Source organism: Ceratosolen solmsi, unplaced genomic scaffold (assembly GCF_000503995.2).
Source record: "Ceratosolen solmsi marchali unplaced genomic scaffold, CerSol_1.0 scaffold41, whole genome shotgun sequence".
NCBI lineage: Eukaryota > Metazoa > Arthropoda > Insecta > Hymenoptera > Agaonidae > Ceratosolen > Ceratosolen solmsi.
Window position 1 is genome coordinate 5,942,362 of NW_011948424.1, and position 20,812 is coordinate 5,963,173.

Genomic DNA, 20,812 nt, shown 5'->3' on the forward strand with positions numbered 1-20,812 from the left:
CTGCAGAACTGTGAACCTTTATCGATGAAAATTTGTTTGCACATTTCAAAAAGCTTTCAAGTTAAAATGTTTAAAATAATTGTATTCGATATAAAAATTTTCTACTAGCAGGCGTTAATGAAACTGCAAAAGGCTTAAATTGTGCTTTAATACACAGATCACAATAATAATGATGAAAAAAAAATCCAAGGTTCCTCCATTGACACATTTATAATTACACAATAGCGATAAACATATTATTTATTTTTTATATAAGTTTTCTTCACGGCATTAAAAATCTATATGCCTGCGAGTAAATCCATTGAATTCTTATGAAATTGTTCGTCTATACAATAAACATCGTCTATGCATCTACCCTCGCTCCTTCACACGACAATTCAATACAATGTTTATTCATTTTCTTCTTTTCTTTTTTCTTTCTTTTAATTTGCACTTGCGTTATTTCAGCAAATATGCACGCGTAGTAGGGCGCGCTAGCGCGCGCACGAAACTTCAAATTTACCGCTAAATTTGAATGCCAATATTGTAGAAATTGCGGAGCGTGAAGGGTCGTCTGGCTCCTTTTATCTACATTCCGCAGAGTGAAACGGGCGCCACGGATTTATAAGGCCTTGGCTCGATACTCATCCTACCGCGATTCGGCAATATGATTATTGCTATAAAAAAAAAAAAAAAAAAATCAGCGTCGATAATTAATAAATCATAATCCATTCATCCCCAAGGCTGATTACAATAGCGTATGAGTACGATAGCGCAGCTAATTAATTCACGTAATTAAACGATTATCTAAGTGACGATAATAATGCTAGGATATTTTGTTACGATTTTGTTTGTCCGAGAAAAACAATGTTAACTTGGATTCTATTGGTAGTATAAAGTCATAGCCAACCGAGGTAAATGATATCCTGAATGTAGGGGAGAGGAGGAATGTGCGCTTGAAAGATCAGCCAAGGATGTAAAATTCTTCATATCCCATGTCCAATAAGCAATGGTCCCTCGAATATTGCCACGACCAGGATCATCGATCGGTTGTCCAAAACCTCGCGATAAATTAGCCACGAGTTGGGGCCAACGACCGCGTTTCCACGATTTTGAATTTCGCTCTCCGATTGCCCGTACGAGGTTACGTGGGGATTCGCGCGCGCACGGTACAGTCCACCGAGCCGCCAATGTAACGACGTTGTAAGCTCGTCGTTGTACCCGGTGGGAAGGAGCCTAGCGGCAGGAGAGGGAGGCGAACGGCGGTCATGATTAGCCGGCCGGGCTTACGATCCCCACCACCCCAGCCCCCCGGTCAACCACGGCCACGCGAGCGAGCGAGTGTCCCGTGACGTCATCGGTGGTCGCGCTGCGCAAGCGAGTGCGCATCTCTCGATGTGGTCGCGGACGCGTGGTGCGAGCCTACGATGGTACATACGGCACTGGCCACGCAAGACTTCACGTCACTGTCACCGCACACTTATCCCCGATTAACAATATCAATTACAAATACGTAACAAAAAGAAAACAAGAGCACACAAACAAGAGGCGAAGAGAGAGAGAGCTGCTCCGAAAGGCGGTCATGTTGTCAAGAGTTCGTTATTGATGAGTTTGGCTTCGGTGAATAATCGGATAATTAAGCTGCGAAAAGTCGGCTCGCTACTCTTCAACTCCACCTCGAATGCTCGCAATCGTCAGTACGGTTTTCCATGCTGAGTAGTTTACGTGCGTTGGCAATGTCAACGGTAGATAAGCCCAAAGTCTTGTTCGTGTTAGGTGGTCCTGGAGCCGGCAAGGGCACCGTTTGCAAGAATATTATTGAAAAACACGGCTACGTGCATCTGTCGGCCGGGGATCTGCTGCGAGAGGAACGTGCGGACCCTGGCTCACAGTATGGAGAGCTCATTGAGTCTCACATCAGTAACGGGACGATAGTACCCGTAGAGATAACTTGCAGTTTGCTGGACCGAGCGATGCAAACATCAAAGTCTCCGAACAATAAATTTCTGATCGATGGATTCCCTAGAAATCAAGATAATCTTCAGGGCTGGAATCAGGTATTAAAATTGGCTGTCGAGGCAATTTTATGTTTATAATAAAGCTGTTATTTAAGCAGAGCTTGTATAGTAGAGATTATCAAAATAGAAACATGTGTAGAGTGAGAGCGAGAGAGCGAGCGAGCGAATGAGTATGTATGCTAAGTATGACAGAGAGTAGTTTGATTAATCTAAAATTGTAATATTAAGAGAAGCCTCTGTTTGTTTTACTTTTGCTTTGATAGAGTAATTGATATTATATTAAATAAGACTGTCTTTATGATTAATCGATGCTATTAAAGATCTTATCGATTGTAATCTGTATGGTATCGTGGTCGATTGTGCCAAGCGAACGTTTGAACTATTAATAAACAGTCTATAAAGAATCGTCAGAGAATAAATAATATTGGTAAAATTTTAATAATACTTTGCTTGTTTCAGCAAATGTCTAATAACGTGTATGTAGATGGAGTTCTGTTCATTGAGTGCAGCGAAAAAACATGTACAACACGATGTTTGCACAGAGGAGCCAAAGGAAGTGGACGAAGCGACGATAATTTAGAATCGTTAAAGAAGCGACATCAAACTTATGTTAAAGATACAATGCCTATTATCGAACATTATAGAAAATTGGGGCTGGTCTATACGTTTAATGGCGAACAAAATCCAATAGCAGTATTTGGAGACGTTGAAAAAACTTTACACCAATTAGGATGGTAATTTTAGATACGAACATTATTTTATTTTTTATGAATTTTAAAGAAACTACCTTAGTGGTAAAGAAGTAATTATTGTTCTTATAGATATTATTAAATAATGACAAATGCAATAAAGTTTTTTAGAGTAAGTTTTATTTTACTGTCTTGAAAAAAGGTAAAATTTTAACATTCCTTGTATAGCAACCAGTTGATTGCAATTACCGGACATTATAAGCTCCTAATTATGTGTATGCACTATGAATTAAAGCACGTGACTCGTTTATTAATATTAGTGGTATTGGTATTATTTTAATTATTTTTTTTATTTGAATTTTTTTTTTTATATAAATCTAGAATATCGCTAACCGACTAAATGATTTGTAATTTGATACAATTTTCAATGGAAAACTTGTACAACCATCGTTTAATAAAATATTATTCAAAATAGCATTAATCTTATGCCCATTTCATGCCAAGCTTTACCAAAAATTTATTTGCGCTATAAATAATAATAATAATAATAATAATAACAACAACAACAACAACAACAACAACAACAACAATAACAATAATAAGAATTTTATGTAAATATTGAATTTGCATACAAATCTATGACTTACACACACAATTAGCATTGGATTAACCTTCAAAAGCTAAAGAAATAATGACAGCAGTGTAAATAATTAGCAGCGTATACTTTGACAATATTCGATAATCTTATAAAAGCTTTGAAGAAGAATATGTGTTATTGTTTTGCTAATGACATTATATGTTGGCTCTCTGGCAAGAAAAATCAAGCAACTTAAGCGAAGATAAAAATTACCGAATCGAAATCTGTATCGTTTAACGTTCGTAAAATGCCACAAATTCGTTAATAATAATTCAAAATTAATACTTTTCGTAACATAAATTTACCCATACAAAAAAAAAGTCTGTATCTCTCGTCAATTAGAAATACGCAACAAATTTATTTATCAAGTAATAAGAAATAAATTGTCGATTCAATTATTATTTTTATTAAAAATTGTATGAACATTTTGTAATTTACATTTTTTATATTTAGATATTATTTATGAATCCGTTACTACCTGAAACTAAGGCTTGAGATATTAGGTTGTCACAGAATTGTTTACTTTACTTATTCTTACAATATAGGATATAAAATTCTACTACACCCATCTCGAACGATATGAATAATTATTGATAACCCAAAATTAAAAAGACGTCTTTAAAAATTCAGTAAAACAGGTGGCGCTCGATGCCTATATTAATGTACAAAAAACCAAATGGCGTGATTTGCTTCGATTGTCGGATAAATCCGTGTAAGTAAATACAAGAGGGATTATTGAATTTATTAAAGATCATTGACGGAGCATTGTCGTGAAAATGTTCATTTTTTACTTACGATTCAATAATATCTCTCACTTATTTTACACACGAACATAACAAATTCTTCAATATTACACATGACACGTAAATATATATTGGCGATTAATTAATTTATAAATAATATACATCGTTTTTTTTCTTTTCACGAAGGCTATTAAATTGTAATGACAATTGTGATTGTTAACGTTCCTCGATAATAGTCAAGCTTAATAATACTCTGAAAATGCCTTATATTATATATATATATATATATATATATTCCCTATACAACGCAATGTATTGTTTCTCCTAAATACAATATATTATTTTTCTAGGTATATACTTACTTATACAAGATTGATATAATTTAATTATTGCAGGAAGAATTTTATGCTGGAAATTCGTCGATATATCTCATAGATGATTAGAAAGTTGATTGTCACCTTAATTAGATAAATTGCAATAAATAGAAAATTCAGATGCTGCCGATTGAAAAAGTTCATTGGTTTCAATGATTAGCCGGAATATTCGTTGCGACTTTAATCTCCGAATTATGACAATAGAAAAAATTTGTGATAATAGTAATTTTTGTTGTCCTTTTACTCGGATTTTACGTACACGACAGCAAAGAGTAAAGTCTTTCGGAACATATTCGATAAGTTTATTGATAATATTTATGAGACAGAATATTATCCTGTTTATTGAAAACTGATGCTGTAAAGAAATCTAGTCTGTAGTCTTATTACTTTGTAAATAATTAATTGATCGGAGAATATGCGATAGCTTTCATATTTAATACAAGTCTAGATAAGTAAAGAAGTAAATGAAACTTAATGTTATGTGTTTTAATGAATGAAGTAACGTAAATCGCATTATATACTATTGGGAATAGAAAATTTCTCTTACAATTTTTAATTGTAGCAAACGGTTTGCAAGAAGAAAATTAAATCAAATCCTCGCAGCTGAGGGAAAAAAAACATGTTGACAATTTAGTTGAGCAAAATATTTATAGCTATTGACTTAAAATCATGCCATATAATAATCAAATATTCCGATCATTTAAAATAAATAAATATATTTAAAATTATTATTTGTTTATCGAAAACAAAAATCTAATAAACTTTATCGCTTTAAAAACCATCCGCGTAATGCTAATTGATAGAATTCGTAAATTGATCATCGGCGTCAGATAGATCAATATTGTTTCTATTGTGCAACCTCAATGCATAAATATAAATAAATATAAATAATTCATGTATTTAATTAATAAGTTTATATAATAAAAAAAGCTCATATATATATATATATATATATATATATATATATATCTAAATAATAAATAATATGAATAAGTTAAAAAATGATGTGTAGACGAATTTAAAAGTACAGTAAATTAATAATAAATTATGCGAAATTAGGCAAATACTGTCTGCCATATAAGTCAAATGACACTATGGTATTGGTGTCATCCCATGACAATTATTATTCTATATCAAGAAAAGTGGTAGTCTATATTTCTCAATTATCGAATATTTCATAATAAAAAAAGGTATTATAAATAAATAAGAGAATATATATATATAATGTATTTTGGGATAGTTTAGATAACACGTACGAAGAAAAATTCTTCCTAGAATATTTCGCTCAGAAAAATCCGATAAAAGTTACTCGTCCACTATAAACGATTGTTTAAGCTCAAAGTGACAATATGCAAGATATGCTCAGAAGAAATTCGAAAATACTAATTGAGATGGACTTGAAAAAAAAAAAACAAAAAAATTAAACTGTCGTATCGCTTTAAATATCCATAGAATATGAAATTTAATTATCGATTTGCCATTTGAGAAAAGATTTTCAAAATTTATATAGAAGAATCAGTCAGTGTGTTAATTTAGAAATTATTCGAAAACGAATACCATTATAAAATTCCCTGTTAAAACAAAAACATCTAAGTATCTACTTGGTGAATAAACTAGAGAAAATGAATGACAATTAAATATAATATCAGAAATATAAAAAATAACTTGTATTTAAACATTATATTTAAATTGTCAAAGAGTTGGATGGAAAATAAATTGGAAAATAAACGAGGTTAAAACATTGCCGAATCTTACCATTTTATTTCGATATCTTTGCATGTCCATACAACGGTTGATAAAAGCAGAATCGAGAAAATAGACAAAATAAACAATTTATAAATTATTAATAGGTCTTAATTTAATAAATGATTTGTTGATACAATTCAATAGAGATGCAAAAGTGTCAAAATTATAGAATTGCATGTAAAGATTTCCTTCCTACTCAATATCATAAATACAAATTTATAGAACTTGAAATAGAACTATTGAATTATGATATTAAAATATTGAGTTAAAATGACTTCATTAATGAGTATCTTTTGATAATTTCAACTATAAGGGATAGAGAAATAGTTAATTTCAACATTCACAAGTGAATTTTAATTAGTACACTTAAAATTGCAAAAATATCTGATTTGATTTCTCGAGAGTTGCAATTGATATAAAAGTAATTAAACTGTCAATTAATTATTAATAAATAAAGCTCTGTATAAAGCTTCGTTAGCAGTGTGGTGTATTTATTATTTGAGACTATATATTTATTTAATTACTTTTCCATATTTCAAATATGCTGAATCTGGCATTTTAATAGTTTTAATAAAAGTTTGTAGTTATTTGAATGTTTTTATATGATCTGGAATATTTACATACTAAATAATTTACTATCTCATACAATTTTCAATAAAAACCTTGTACAACCATCGTTCAATAAAATACAATTATTTAAAATATTATAAAAAAATCTATTTTATGCCAAAGTATACAGATAAGTTTATTTTATTTATTTATTTATTTATTTTTTTTTTTTTACTATAAAATAAATAATAATCTGTAAGAATACTCTTAAAGTATTAAAAAAAATTGTAATTGTAACGTTATAAATGCATTGTTTTCTACTAAATACAGTGCCGAAAGATAATAATGTGCGCCGTAATATCAATAAAAATCGATTAGACTCGCTGTGCGCAAGTATGTACTTCTTTATTATTAATGTATAATGGGCTGAAGCGATTGAACAATAACGATAGTTTTACTTAAAATCGTTAACCAGAGTGTCGATAGACGAACATATCCATCTATCATCGAATTACACAATAGATGCCCGACAAATTATTCTGCTCTGTGTAACAATAATAACAATAACATTAATATTAATAATAAAAATGATGCTTATGATGGTTGAGGTGGTGGTGGTAGTGGTAGTGATATACAGATGACAGTAATAATAATAATATGTTTGGTAAATTAATAGAAATGTATTTATCTATTACATTGACTGTGTTGAAATATTATTCAATATTTCATTTGATTTAATTGAACCTTTGATGTTATCAGTGTTATTAAATGGATTTTTTTTTTTTTTTTTTTTTTTTTTTTTTTTTTTTTTTTTAAAAAAAAAAAAAAAAAAAAAAAAAAAAATTAAAAATTTTTTATTAAAAAAAAAAAAAAAAAAAAAAAATCACAAATAACAATTAAAATAAATATTCAATAATTTTATTGATATTCACTGAAAGGTTAAATGTGAAATTTTATAATACATGATTTACTATATAGATGCAACTCATTTAGTTATATACAGTTTTTAACAGCATAATAACAGAATAGATGTTTTTAAAAGTGGAAGTGTAGAATTGTAAATTTATTCTACCATAAGTACCGACTTTTAATTTCAGTGGCTGTTGGGCTCTCATTATTATAAACACGATCATATTATTAATATCACGAGTCTCTTCCTTTTCGTCGTAACTGACGAATTTACTTTGCGCCAGACTGATTGCAATATTTTCACTGATCGATGTTACCAGTTCTCCTGCTACGCAAGTGATAAGAAACAAAAAATATATCATCAACGAGACCCATATCATTTTATTTCTCATAGCTGGTATAGTCGTCTGAAATAGAAATAGAAATGTATGGTAGTAAATGTAAGCTTATAAAGTAAGTTAGATTTAAGAAGAAAATGCATTGTTTAACGTCTTTTTTGTTTTGTAACTTTCTGAACTGAATTGAAATCTGAATTTTCAAATTTTTATCAATAATAATCTTATCTTATTGTAATTGTTTTTTTTTTCTTTCTTTCTATTTTTTTTTTTAATTTCTCATAAATCAAATGCATTTTATAAATTTATCAAATAACAAAATGTATAAGTCTTACAATACTATTGTTCAGATCTTGATATTACGAAATTTTTACAGCGAATGCAAAAGTCTATTATAATTATGCAAGGAGTCATTCATATCATTCATATTATTTATAAATTGAAACTATGTGGATTTCAATTTTACTATTATTATACAACGAGATCTTAATATATCTTACAATTTATCTTAATATAATATTATATTGATATAATTACTATAATTAAGATAATAAATTTATCTTTTTTATTTATAATTTTATTACAATCGTCAATATTTATACTTATTTATATTATACTATATGCAATATCAATAGAAATCCTAATCAATACAGTTCTTCGAAGGATCATTAAAAAAAATAATCAAAAAAAATAAAAAAACTCGTTGGCATTAGAATACGAGGCAATACTTTGCTTTATGTGGATAAATAAATGAACATTATCTTCGGTAAATCGCATTTTCAGACCTTTGATGACCGAATCCTCGTAAAATAACTATCGATTTTTTTTACGCTTTGAAATTTTTCCAAGCATTATCTCAATGGATATCATTGCAATAAAACAAAAAATCCTTAACATAATGTACATAATGTAAATTATCATTATGTCGATAAACAGATGTTATCTACAGAGTCCTTGGACATCTATAATATGCATTCAAATATTTATGAGAGATTGAATTAAAATAAAATCGAGAATAGGAATAATGAGTAGATTGAAATGTTATTGACATTCTCATAAGGGTCTGATAATATTTTTCGCGAAGAAAATTAATGGCAACAGGAAGGGCCGCAAAAATGAAAACCAATGGCTAGTCGAATAAATTAATAAATCAAATAAGGTGAATTGGGCGGCAAAGTTCGGCAATCGAGTCCAAAGCGACGACATTTATGCAGTTCCAATTCTCCCGTTTCTGCACTATTGTTTGCCCGTAGATATACTAAAAATAAGGATATATATGTATATGAATTATGATACCGATTATATCACATTTTTTTCCTAAAAAAAATTATCATTCTCCGTATAAAATAAGTTTCGAAAATGTATTGGATAGGTAATAAATAAGGTGAGTAAAAAATTACAAACGATTTCTTGATTTCGCCTTGAACCAATTTTAGCCAATACTTTATCCACACGACCCTGTTCATAATTTTCAGCTAAATCGCTAAAAGTAAAAATGAATTATTGTTGACAATACTTACTAATTGGCATGTAAAAGTTGCAAAGCATGTTATAAAGAACATAGTAATATACTGGCATAAAATACTAGTAGATAATTCTCCGCAAACGTCACGACCATATTCCAATATCTCTACATGCTTCTTGATAATAGCAATTATGCCTTTATTGTTTTTATCACAATTCTTGAGCATGACTTCTACAATCTTAAGATGCATACATGTCTGACAAATAAAAGTCACGCAGAGCGTATCAGTGGCTATCATAGCGCTCATACCACACATAAAGAACACAAGCTCGAGTATATAAGCTACTTCATACCTACGCGATTAAAAAGAAAATTATCATTTGCTCATAGTATTAAAAGAAAATATTTACCAAGGAGTAAATATAGTATTCGGTTTAAATATTAATTTAAACGGAAGCAATTTATCTTTTGTAAATAGCACGACAACAAAATAGAAAACTGTCAAAATGATATAATTGCTTGTGAGTATCTTTACTATTCTATTCCGGTTGGTCTTCCAAACCCGTAAGACTTTCTGCTCATCCTCAGTGTATATTAACTGATCGAACTTTCTCGCCTCCTCAATCATTTTCATTATCTTTTTTCTATAAAAGGCATTAATTTCTTTTATTTTCTTTGCACTTTTAATATAGAACAATAATACGTCCAACATTGTATGGATTATTACCTATTTATTAACGCATATGATTTAAGGACCGTTAATATGAAGCCACTCAAATCAATCATATAATTGGTGACTCTCAAAAAGATAAACAAAAGAAACATTTTACAAATACAATTACATTCATTGAACAATGTAAACACTGAATAATGTGCTCATGTATAGTAATATTATTTAATAAATACGTCCGTGTAGATAGATGGAGACGATAATTAAGCTTAAATAAACTTTAGATCGTAAATAGGAATCCGAGGGAAGATTTTACCTCATAAGACGATTTATATCATGGCAATGATAACTTATTGTTAAAAATATTTCTAAGAAGCCAATTTATAATGTAAATTCGTAATATTGCAAACGTCGAGGCTTAAATGTGCAGTAAGAGGCAAAAAGATTTTCTTGCTCATGTAAATCACAAATACAAATCCATAGAACTTAAGTTAAATAGATATTTACATTAATAAAGTGTAAATAAAATTTAAGCCCTCCATCGCTTGAAATTATTATGCAACAGCGTCGTTTCAATTAATATAATTACTTCTCGGTTTAATATATTTAAGACATTTTATCTTCTTACAAAACTTATTGTTTATATGAGTATTTCAATAAACTCAACACTCAAAAATATCTTTCTGCTTTTTCACAAAATTCTTTATACAGTTATACTCATAATTTGCACTTGTAAGGATAAAACAGTACGAAAAAAAATAATAATAATGATTATAAAATACATGGCTTATCTATTGATATAATTTTGGATCTACTTTAACGTATAGAAAAAACTTAAAATTATTACAAAACTAGATGAATATTTATTTTGAAAAATTACTCAGGCATAGATACGGAGCTGCTTGACATTAATATAATACCCGCTAATTGCAGAATGACGAACCCAATATCAACAACTATAGAAAAGTAGAACTTGATGGCGCTGAACAATGGCGTTCTTTTATATTCAGGCGGATACATACCAATAACGCTTAAAAAGAACTTATTGAGCTTAAATAATTCATCTACGCTCAATTTTTTATCAATATTGCTCTCTTCTGTAATCATAATGATTTAAGTAAATTAACAAAATTAATAAGATTTTTATTCAGGCAAGAATGAACAGTTGTTTTCAACTACTCCGAACAAGTGTCACTCGATAGAAGAATCTGAAAAAGAAAGGAAAAATTTTTTTTTATCAATGCAAGATCGAACAGTCGTTTTCAAATACTCTGATGAAGAAATTTCACTCGATAGAAGAAACTGTAATATTTATATCGACAACCTTATTAATACGTATCGTTTTATACATTGTATTATTTTTGAACTATAATTATATTAAATTGTCTTGAAGCGTATCATTAAAGAGATCAAGACATTTTTAATTTCAACATTCTTAAAGAAACATTAAATCGTACATTTAGAACTGCGAAAAAAATCTCATTTAATTTCTCGGCAATAGAAATTCGTCTAATAGTAATCAAATTGTCCATCAATTTTTAATAATGCAAGTTCTTTACTGTGTAAAGCTTCGACAGCAGTGTAGTGTAATTATTACTGTTTGAAACTATATAATTATTTTATTACTTTTTTTATACTATGTGTGATTTATAAAATTTAGAAAGAAAAAAAAATATATATCTACATAAATACGCTATTTAGAGTGTCAATGCTAAAAGTTTGTTATCAGCATGAAAAGTCTTATTTATTAAATTGTAAAGACGGAAAAGGTTTGCCTATTGTCTAAGCGTAAGAAATAAAACTTTACTTATATGAAAGATAAAAGTCTAAATATTAATATTTTATAAGGCAATTCTGTAACTCGTGCATAGTATTTAAATTCTATAACACTATTCCGTACATAAATCTCGTAAAGTTTTTATTGACTTCTTTTTATTGAAAAGAGCTCAAGTGAGAATGAAATGAAGGAAAAGTTGAAATAAGAGTACATTTATATTTTTATATTAATGACAATTATTTTCATATTTAATTAATAATATTCATGAAGTTAAAATTTCTAAAATATATTAATTCGTTAAATGAGGAAAATAATCGTACTTAAGTGGTAATGTTGGTCACCTATTACTTACATACATATATATATATATATATATATATATATATATTAAATCTTAAAATTTAAACGAATTTACAAAGTATTTATTCGTAATGTATATTAATTATTAATGTATTAAATTAAAATGTTAATACATTCCTGAATTGTTGATATCCCTTTACCAGTCAACTATTTTATTACGCTAAATAGTTTCAAGAAACTTTTGATAAGACGTTAAAAAGGTATTGTTTAAATTAATTTTGATAATTTAACTATGATAATTATGATAGAATAATAATTGCGATACAATAAGTCATAATAGTTCTCGCATACTTGATAATTTCCTAGTATATATAGAATGAAATTTTAGCTTAAATTTGTCCACTTGTTAATGACAATTCAGGGAATATTCTGTGTGAATAATGATCTAGATAAATACAATTCTTATTTATATTTTCTTAATCTTTTTCTGAGGATTAATACTCCCGTCATTTGTATTAACTACATAAAAAAAAAAGAAAAAAAAAAAAAAAAAATTAACTTACAAAATTCTACAATGATATACTTTTCTTGCTGTATCTCTTTAATTTGTATATATAAAAAAAATTGTACATATTTACGTATGTAATAATTTTCTTATATAAGAATCAGTAATTTATTCATAAATACATAATTTATAAACAATCTCATACATTCTAATACATTTACATATAATTTCAGTTTGACATTTTCATAAATTCATAACGGATATTATATATAAAATGGTATATTTCATAAAAATCATATTATAATCTAAATAAATTGGTTTTGAAATGTTTTGCTTTTATCATGCAGTTTATTAATAAAAATAGACAACAATATACAACATTGGATGGCATAACGTTATGTCATAAAATTAATTGAAATGCGAATGAAAATATTCGTATTTGTCGATCGTAGTCGCGCAATGCAATAAATGTAGCTCTCTATTACATCTAACAAAAAAAAAAAAAAGGAAAAAAAAAACCCACAAATAAAGTTAATAGGTACTTAAATAGTGAATGTAACGCCTAATGTCTGCAGAGAATCTCTTAAACTGCGTTGAATGCTTATAAAAGCCGTACCTACCGTACGTAATGCCATACGAAATGAAAATTCTCTTATTTTCAGCATCGGGAATTCAGATTTAACACTACTACGAGCACTATGTCAATTATTAATAATATTACGTATTGGTGGAAATTAATATGAAATCTTTATATTCTTACAAAAAGTTTTTCTTCATTTTAGTATTGAGTAGTAGTTAAGGTATGAAAGAAAATGTAACACTTGATGTTAAGGTTTCAATCAATCATTTTAATTCATTTTATTTCATTACACGAATATATTTACATGTACATTCTATTTTTTGTTTTTTCTTTTTTCTTTTCTTTCTGTAAGATATTTTATATTATTCTTGTAACATAACACTAATATAGTGTCTATAGTGATCGATTCCAACGTGATAGTTTGCTTGACGTGCATGATAATTGCTATGCAGATCGGGATAAGGTCCAATATTAACAGCAACAATAAAATTTCTATGTAAAAGTGGACCACCACTGTCACCCTAAAAATCATACAATCGTGAAATATGTGCATTTTATAGATTCATCTAAATTACAATTTGTCTACTTGAAGACAAAACAAGATAATAACAAAAAAAAAAAAAAAAAAAAAAAAAAAAAAAAAAATATATATATACACATCGTTCTGAATACCTACATGAAATAATAGAATAATAATCATTGTTAAATGTGTAAGGTAATATTGGTATTTGTTTATAATCGTATGTATTAAAAAAAAAAAAAGGATAGTTGGTTAACCAAGAGTACACAAGTATTTCGAAATTATGAAAAATTTATAGAACATTGTGGAGTTGCATGTGTCCACGAAAGAATAATAATATGTGTAATGAAAGGAAGCTACGTGGATGATCATATTAATGCAAAGTTGAACAGTTCCAAAATGGAAATGGATATATATAAAAATATGTTTAGAATTGTCTGACGCTCTGAGTGGTGCAAGTGTGTGTGATGTGTTTGCGTGGATCGATTACAGTCAATGAGAGAAAAGTGCTAAAAACGTCGATTGGCATATCGTTAGGAATCGCAGTGTCCCGGACGAAGTTGTATGTTCTCCAGTGATATTTCGGATATTTTGGAAAGAAAAAGCTCGTAACGCTAGTAAGAAATCGCAGACTCGCGTTAACAACGCGTCAATTCCGGATGTATCGCAACACGTAGAGTACAGAAGACGTAGCGGTGAAAGTTCTCGGAGGAAACGATTCGATGGCATTAATAATCTCATTAGCGTTAATGTCATGGACAGTCCGATCCGGTTTGAAAGAGCGCCGAATATTACGGATATTACGGGACGATAAATAAAACAGGCTATAAAGCTATAAAGCTATAAAGATATAAAGCTCCTCGAGTCATAAAAAGTAGCGCGCATCAAATTTAGTTTAAGTAATTAATGATGTGGTCGTGTGTTTTTGTGAAGCTACAATGTCGGAAGGCGAATATGTAATGGGGGATGAAGTAAGGGTGTGAAGTAAAGTGAAGCGTTAAAAGCCAGTGTGTCGTGTTCTCGTGGGAAACGATTTACCTCGACATTACAGATCGACTGTAATCTATAAAAGCATAGCGATACACGGAAGGGAATGAGGTTGATTCGTTTACATCGTAATGGGAAAGAAATCGGTGTGAACCGATCGTTTGTCGATGCATTATGAGTTTCTAACGCGAAACTTATAAGTAGTAATTGATCTATTATTAAGCTTATTTAACATCAATCGATAGATCGATATCTAATATTTTCTTAACTCGATCATTGTGCTGTCGACAAAATGCCCAACTAGCTTATTAAATATTATTGGCTTATTTTCGAATTTATACGGAAATAAAAGTATTAAACAAATTAACTCATTTAAAGTATTAGCTTTGGTATGGCATCGTAAATCCATTTATGGCTTCTGCCGATTTTATAATGCTGGCGCAGTACATGCGACAAAAGCTGTGACAAGTTACCGCGAATAGGAATTCTGTAGGGCATCTGTCGATCGTACAATTAACCGGAACTTTAGAGCATTACATTATGAAAAAGAAAAAAAAGAAGTGTACTTTGGAACTTTTTATACAATAGTTTGTAGATGAAGGCATTGATTGGCAATTCGAGCATAGCATATAATCGAGCATAATTTTAAAGAGAGTTAATTTTAAATGAACAATATACACGAATCCATTGGCAAATAAGTGATTGTTAATATTTATAGAAATATATATATGCAAAAATATTCATTCTTACGGGACTCGTTAAGACAAAAGGATCTGCGACGGAGCAGAAATTCGAATCGCTTATAGCAACGAACCATCCTTGAATTTCAGTAGCTCGTTGCTCACATTCGCGATTGGAAATACTTGTTACTTCCGCTCTCTCTATATTCGTCGGGAACATTCCATGATTCGCTTCGCCGCATCCTGCCATCACAAACGTATGGCCCATCAATCGATTTTGTGCCATGGGAGAAAGATTCGATGGATTTATACGTCTATCCACCTCTGAAGTTAGCTTTAAAAACATTTTTCTCCTTAATTTTTATTTATTTATTTATTTGTTTATTTATTTTTTCTTTATTGTTCCCCTTCTTTTGCCAAACTCTTTCAACAAAATATCATACAGGACATTTACGTAGGTAGGTTGATAAATACAATACGTTACCAATTGCTTACTTAATGGCCGACGCCTAGGATTATTTTTTTCCAAGATATTTCCCTCGACAAATTCATCCATTCAATTAATAACTTACCTTTATCACAGATATATCGCTGTATATGTAGGCAGAGGGTGGAATATCCAGGCCAATTGACGTCGACCATTGCATGTAGGATATCCACCAGGCCACGGGCAATCGTCTGCCATGTCTCACATCAACCGAACCATAAACAACCAACGAAACCGATTGGGAAAAAACATCCATACAGTGTGCAGCCGTTATAACGTGCTGTCTCGATATTAGTGTGCCGGTGCATGTGAGATACTCTGCGTAACGTTCTGGGCTTACTTCGTTCCTGACAATACATACGACGGAAGGGAATTCGTTATCGTACGCCGCACGAATATTGGATCCAATCAGCGCTTTGGAAATTGCAAATCCATGATGGTTATCTGAGGAAAGATGAAAATTTTATTCCACTAAGAATATAAGATTTAACGACTATCGACGATTTGCTTCCACGGCTATTAAAAAGCTCTTTTATCGCGGACTTTATCGTAACAAATGCGAGATACCTTTTATTACTTACAAAATATTATGGCTTGAAGCAAAAAAATCAGCAATTCACGCTGCATACTGTGAGCAAGAAAATGATGCAATTAGATGGCATACCTTAAATTTTATATAGAGAAAAAAAATGTTTGTTTAAAATTTGTGAAAGACAATAAGTAACCTTTTTTTTTATTATTATTATTATTATTTCTATTACTATATTTAATTTATCACGAAAATTACAAAACTTATATTACTTATATAATCACAAGTCATATAATTTATATCTTTATTGTTTGTTTTACCAAATAACATTTTCTTCAGTTGAGTTTTTGTATTAAATTTTGTAAATTACTATTGGCATTGTATTTATAGCAAGCATAAAATATATTTACATAAAGAATATAAAATAACGTCATACATACATACATACATACATACATACATACATACATACATACATACATACATACATACATACATACATACATACATACATACATACATACATACATACATACATACATACATACATACATACATACATACATACATACATATATATATATATATATATATATATATATTTACATAAATGTGCTTTATGACTACAAAAAAAAAAAAAAAAATTAAATTAAATAGAATATAAACACACTATTTTTCTAGGCGATATTTTTTTGACGTTTTAAGTATTTATAACAATATATTTTATTTAATTATTTAACGTACATTTTATAAGTTAATTGTAAACATATTTTAAAAATATTCTTTTCATTTTTTTTTTTATCTTCTAATCACTTCATAATAATTAGCATTTATTATTTATTAAAGGCAATTATTAATCTCGTTAATTATAAAATGACACATTGGAATTCAAAACTCAGGCAATGCCATTGCAAAATTTTTAATCAAGTAAAAGTAACAAAATCATTCTGCAAAGACGAGCTTATGCTAATACGTCAATTATAATCGATAATTTTACAAACAATAAACAATAGGAGTGAGTCTATAAGAATAAATCAAATAATAATTGTTGTCTATCTACATTTGATCACTATGGTCACAAAAATTTTCATCCTCGTCCATCATAAAAGTGAATTTGAATATTTATATGATTTATAAGATTATAATACACGTGAGTTCCAATGTTTATAGGATGATAATAATGACAAAACAGAATATCTTACAACTACTTAACATTTCAAAATGTTAGATATAACAGAAATGAAGTTATCTAACTTTAAATAACATCTGTATTTGTTCTTTAATAACATTAGATAATATTATTTTGTACCTGACAATAGAGACAAAAGATGATACACACACATATTCGTAATCCATTGAAATATTATAATTATATATAAAAATAAAAAAAACAAAATCTTATTCATATAATTGATAATGATATAACTCGTTTATATAAAAATTCTTCATAATATACCAATAGTTTAATCAGATAATATAAAGTATATTTAATTATCCTACAGAGAAAAATCAATATTTTTGTAATTTAACTAGTTAAAAGAATAATAATAATAGTCATAATAATACAATGATTGAGTAAGTCGCTGGAACAATGTAATAATCTTTTCTGACAGTTCTTTCTTAAAATAATGTAAATGAATTTAAGAATATTAGGCTTTATAATAATTATTATATTTTTTAAATTATCGCCAATTTACAAAGGGAAGTCATTTATTTCCCTTTTTCAATTTTTTCATTTAATAATCGTTGAAGATGGTTTCCTAACTCAGAATCTCGGCATTAGAAAGAGACAGATAAATATTTAGGCGCCATTATAGACAATGACAGACTTAATTAATTAACCTCTCAGTGGTATTGAATTGAAGAATATCATAGTTCCTGGCTTATTTTAAACTAAAACTGATAATAAAAATATTATTATTATTAAGAGATCACATTAACCGTTAACATAATTTGTAAATAAGTTTTACGTACATTTCTTGAACATTTAGTTCATATTCCTCACATACTTTCTCTCTTCTCTATCATCTTTGCTATTCTTTCTTTTTTTTTACCATATCTATGGATTTTTATTTCCCCTTAAAACATTATCTGTAAATATTATTTTACAATATGTTTTACATAATTTTCCACAACTTTGTAATCGTAATAGATATTGAATCATTAAACATAAAACGTCACCTACTAATTAGTTATAAAAATTAATTCAATGTCCATTAACTATATTAAAACTGTTGTTAAATTTTTAATTTCAATTATATTATAAAAACCATTCGATAATTATTAAATAGAAATCTGCAAAGTATAAACTAAGATTTAATTGTACCTTTTGCCTCAATAGGTTATTGACCTATTGCAAGCTTGTAATTTTCAAAATTTCACAACAGTCTGGTAAGTAGCTCGTTAAATATAGCAATCAGTATTTTTAATTATTACAAACCATTTCTAATTCAGTGGGACTATTTAATAATGCCGTTGTAATAATTAATATTTCATAAATTCAAGAATTTATTATTTATTGGAATATGAATAAGACACTCCGTGAATTATGTATATCAACATTTTCCCTATCATATTAGAAGAAATATTTTTACTTTTACTGGTGCCTATAAAATAATTCGCTATTCCGTCTGATTATTTACTTCTCATTTATATTTAATTTCTAACGTACTTCCATTAAAATGAATCTTACCATTAGACTTGCACATTCAAACAAAGCCAATAAATGTAATAGTATTTTATTCCTATCGATATTTGTTGAAGAAATGAAATATTATTTTACGTTTTAGAAAGAGCTTAGCTAAAATCGAGTAATTTGTAATTAATATGTATTGATAGAAATAAAAAGTTTTAATCTAATAAAGACTGTCAAGATAACGCCAAGTGATTAATTGATATATCATTGACAGTTAAGGAAAAGAAATATGTATATATTTTTATTCCTAGAATCCGATAAGATTGTGTGTTATAAAATTCGTCAATGGGACGAGATGTATTCTATTATTAGTAAAAAGTGCAGAAATAATTACAATTACGTTTTCCGTGTCTTTCACATTGATAATTAATAAATGGTTAGAATTTTCTAGACAATTAAGGTAATAGTTTGATTTAAACATTAAAGAGTTTTGGTTAAGCAAATGAACATTTCTTCGATAATATGCTTAATTTTTTCATCAGATTGAACAAAAATTTCTTTATACAATTGTACTGCATATCATAATAAAAATCCAGCGAAATTCATAAATACAATTTAGATAAGAATAATATGTTTGTTGTAAAATAATACCTTTTTATGTAACATGAAAGTATCGTTATGTTAATTCTCGTTGAAGAACAAAAATTTTTTGTTTAAAAAAAAAATTATATTTTCAAACATACTGTACTAATTTTTAAAATTAAAATTTAATTAATATAAAAAAACACAATTCTCAATAATTTAAAATAAATTATATAATTACATAACAAAATTAAAAATAAACTTTAGATTGCCATCACGTGTGAAGAAATTAAGATTGTAATGCTCGATTGAAGTATAATTATTTTAGTATTATTATCAAAAAACTAAAATTAAACTATTCTATTAATTTATGGCATTGAGAACTAATTATACGGATAATGAATAATATCGAATTAATAATATTAATTTGAAATTACAATTACCTGATGTTAAAAAAATAATAAATAAATAAATAAATAAATAAATGAATAATAATAATAATAATAATAATAATAATAATAATAATAATAATAATAATATCTAATTTTTTGTGCAAATTTATTGAAAATATTCTCGTGTCAATTTATAGAATCTTTATTGAAAACAAAAAAGATAATAATAATAATAATAATAATAATAATAATAAGCAAAACATAAATACATAAGTGATTCAAATTTTTTTAATAATATTTCAATTTCGAAAGAATCTGTACTGATAAAAAATTTTAATAATTGGGTTACATAAAGTTATCGGTTGAATAAATAACATTTTTTACATTTGAAAAATTTTTTATTTTTCATTTTTCCATACAATTATTATAGTAGTCAATATATTCCATTATGTATATACATTTGATATTTAATATTTATAAATGTAAATTTTGTTTTTATAATGTTATAATAATCTTTTTATAATAATATTGTATATAGATTGTATAATTAATCTTTTCATTTTATTCTGTATGATTTTCTCCCATGTTTATTATTATTAACTATCTATTAATTAAATAATAATCTGTAATTCATTGTATTTGTAACTCATTCGTTATTTATTCGACTTTTCCACTCTACCTGCTCTAAATCTCGAATTTTTATCTAATATTCGAATCTCATAAT

General features: G+C 28.0%; 3 protein-coding genes across 5 annotated transcripts; 1 reads left to right on the plus strand and 2 right to left on the minus strand.

Annotated features, from left to right (window-relative positions):
* The first annotated feature begins 1,322 nt into the window (after positions 1-1,322).
* Dak1 (cytidine/uridine monophosphate kinase Dak1) lies at positions 1,323-4,609 on the plus strand. Of its 3 annotated transcripts, none has more exons than XM_011500085.1 (3): positions 1,323-2,036; positions 2,457-2,731; positions 4,462-4,609. In XM_011500085.1, exons 1-3 carry the CDS (start codon positions 1,689-1,691, stop codon positions 4,499-4,501), a joined length of 663 nt encoding a protein of 220 aa, XP_011498387.1. In that variant the 5' UTR covers positions 1,323-1,688; the 3' UTR covers positions 4,502-4,609. The 3 variants fall into 3 exon arrangements, with proteins under 3 accessions (XP_011498387.1, XP_011498388.1, XP_011498389.1); XM_011500086.1 differs by lacking the exon at positions 4,462-4,609 and adding an exon at positions 3,346-3,385; XM_011500087.1 differs by lacking the exon at positions 4,462-4,609 and adding an exon at positions 2,819-2,841 and having other exon boundaries at positions 1,325-2,036.
* A 3,115-nt stretch (positions 4,610-7,724) lies between these two features.
* LOC105362739 (odorant receptor 13a-like) lies at positions 7,725-10,072 on the minus strand. Its single transcript, XM_011500226.1, has 3 exons — positions 9,855-10,072; positions 9,500-9,797; positions 7,725-8,051 (listed from the first exon to the last, which is right to left on the minus strand). The coding sequence occupies exons 1-3, from the start codon at positions 10,070-10,072 to the stop codon at positions 7,725-7,727; spliced, it is 843 nt and encodes a 280-aa protein (XP_011498528.1).
* Positions 10,073-13,622: 3,550 nt separating this feature from the next.
* LOC105362613 (trypsin alpha-like) lies at positions 13,623-16,645 on the minus strand. The gene is made up of 4 exons (XM_011500088.1): positions 16,532-16,645; positions 16,036-16,394; positions 15,534-15,797; positions 13,623-13,797 (listed from the first exon to the last, which is right to left on the minus strand). Exons 1-4 carry the CDS (start codon positions 16,575-16,577, stop codon positions 13,639-13,641), a joined length of 828 nt encoding a protein of 275 aa, XP_011498390.1. The 5' UTR covers positions 16,578-16,645; the 3' UTR covers positions 13,623-13,638.
* Between the last annotated feature and the right edge of the window lie 4,167 nt (positions 16,646-20,812).

Coding starts and splice junctions, on each gene's coding strand:
- LOC105362739 (XM_011500226.1), bottom strand. CDS start 10,072: ATGATTGAGGAGGCGAGAAAGTTCGATCAGTTAATATACACTGAGGAT. Junction 9,798..9,854: donor AATACTATATTTACTCCTTG/GTAAATATTTTC, acceptor TTAATCGCGTAG/GTATGAAGTAGCTTATATAC. Junction 8,052..9,499: donor CAACTTTTACATGCCAATTA/GTAAGTATTGTC, acceptor TTTCTATTTCAG/ACGACTATACCAGCTATGAG.
- Dak1 (XM_011500085.1), top strand. CDS start 1,689: ATGCTGAGTAGTTTACGTGCGTTGGCAATGTCAACGGTAGATAAGCCC. Junction 2,037..2,456: donor ATCTTCAGGGCTGGAATCAG/GTATTAAAATTG, acceptor TGCTTGTTTCAG/CAAATGTCTAATAACGTGTA. Junction 2,732..4,461: donor ACTTTACACCAATTAGGATG/GTAATTTTAGAT, acceptor TAATTATTGCAG/GAAGAATTTTATGCTGGAAA.
- LOC105362613 (XM_011500088.1), bottom strand. CDS start 16,577: ATGCAGCGTGAATTGCTGATTTTTTTGCTTCAAGCCATAATATTTT. Junction 16,395..16,531: donor GCTTCAAGCCATAATATTTT/GTAAGTAATAAA, acceptor ATCTTTCCTCAG/ATAACCATCATGGATTTGCA. Junction 15,798..16,035: donor GCGATATATCTGTGATAAAG/GTAAGTTATTAA, acceptor ATGTTTTTAAAG/CTAACTTCAGAGGTGGATAG.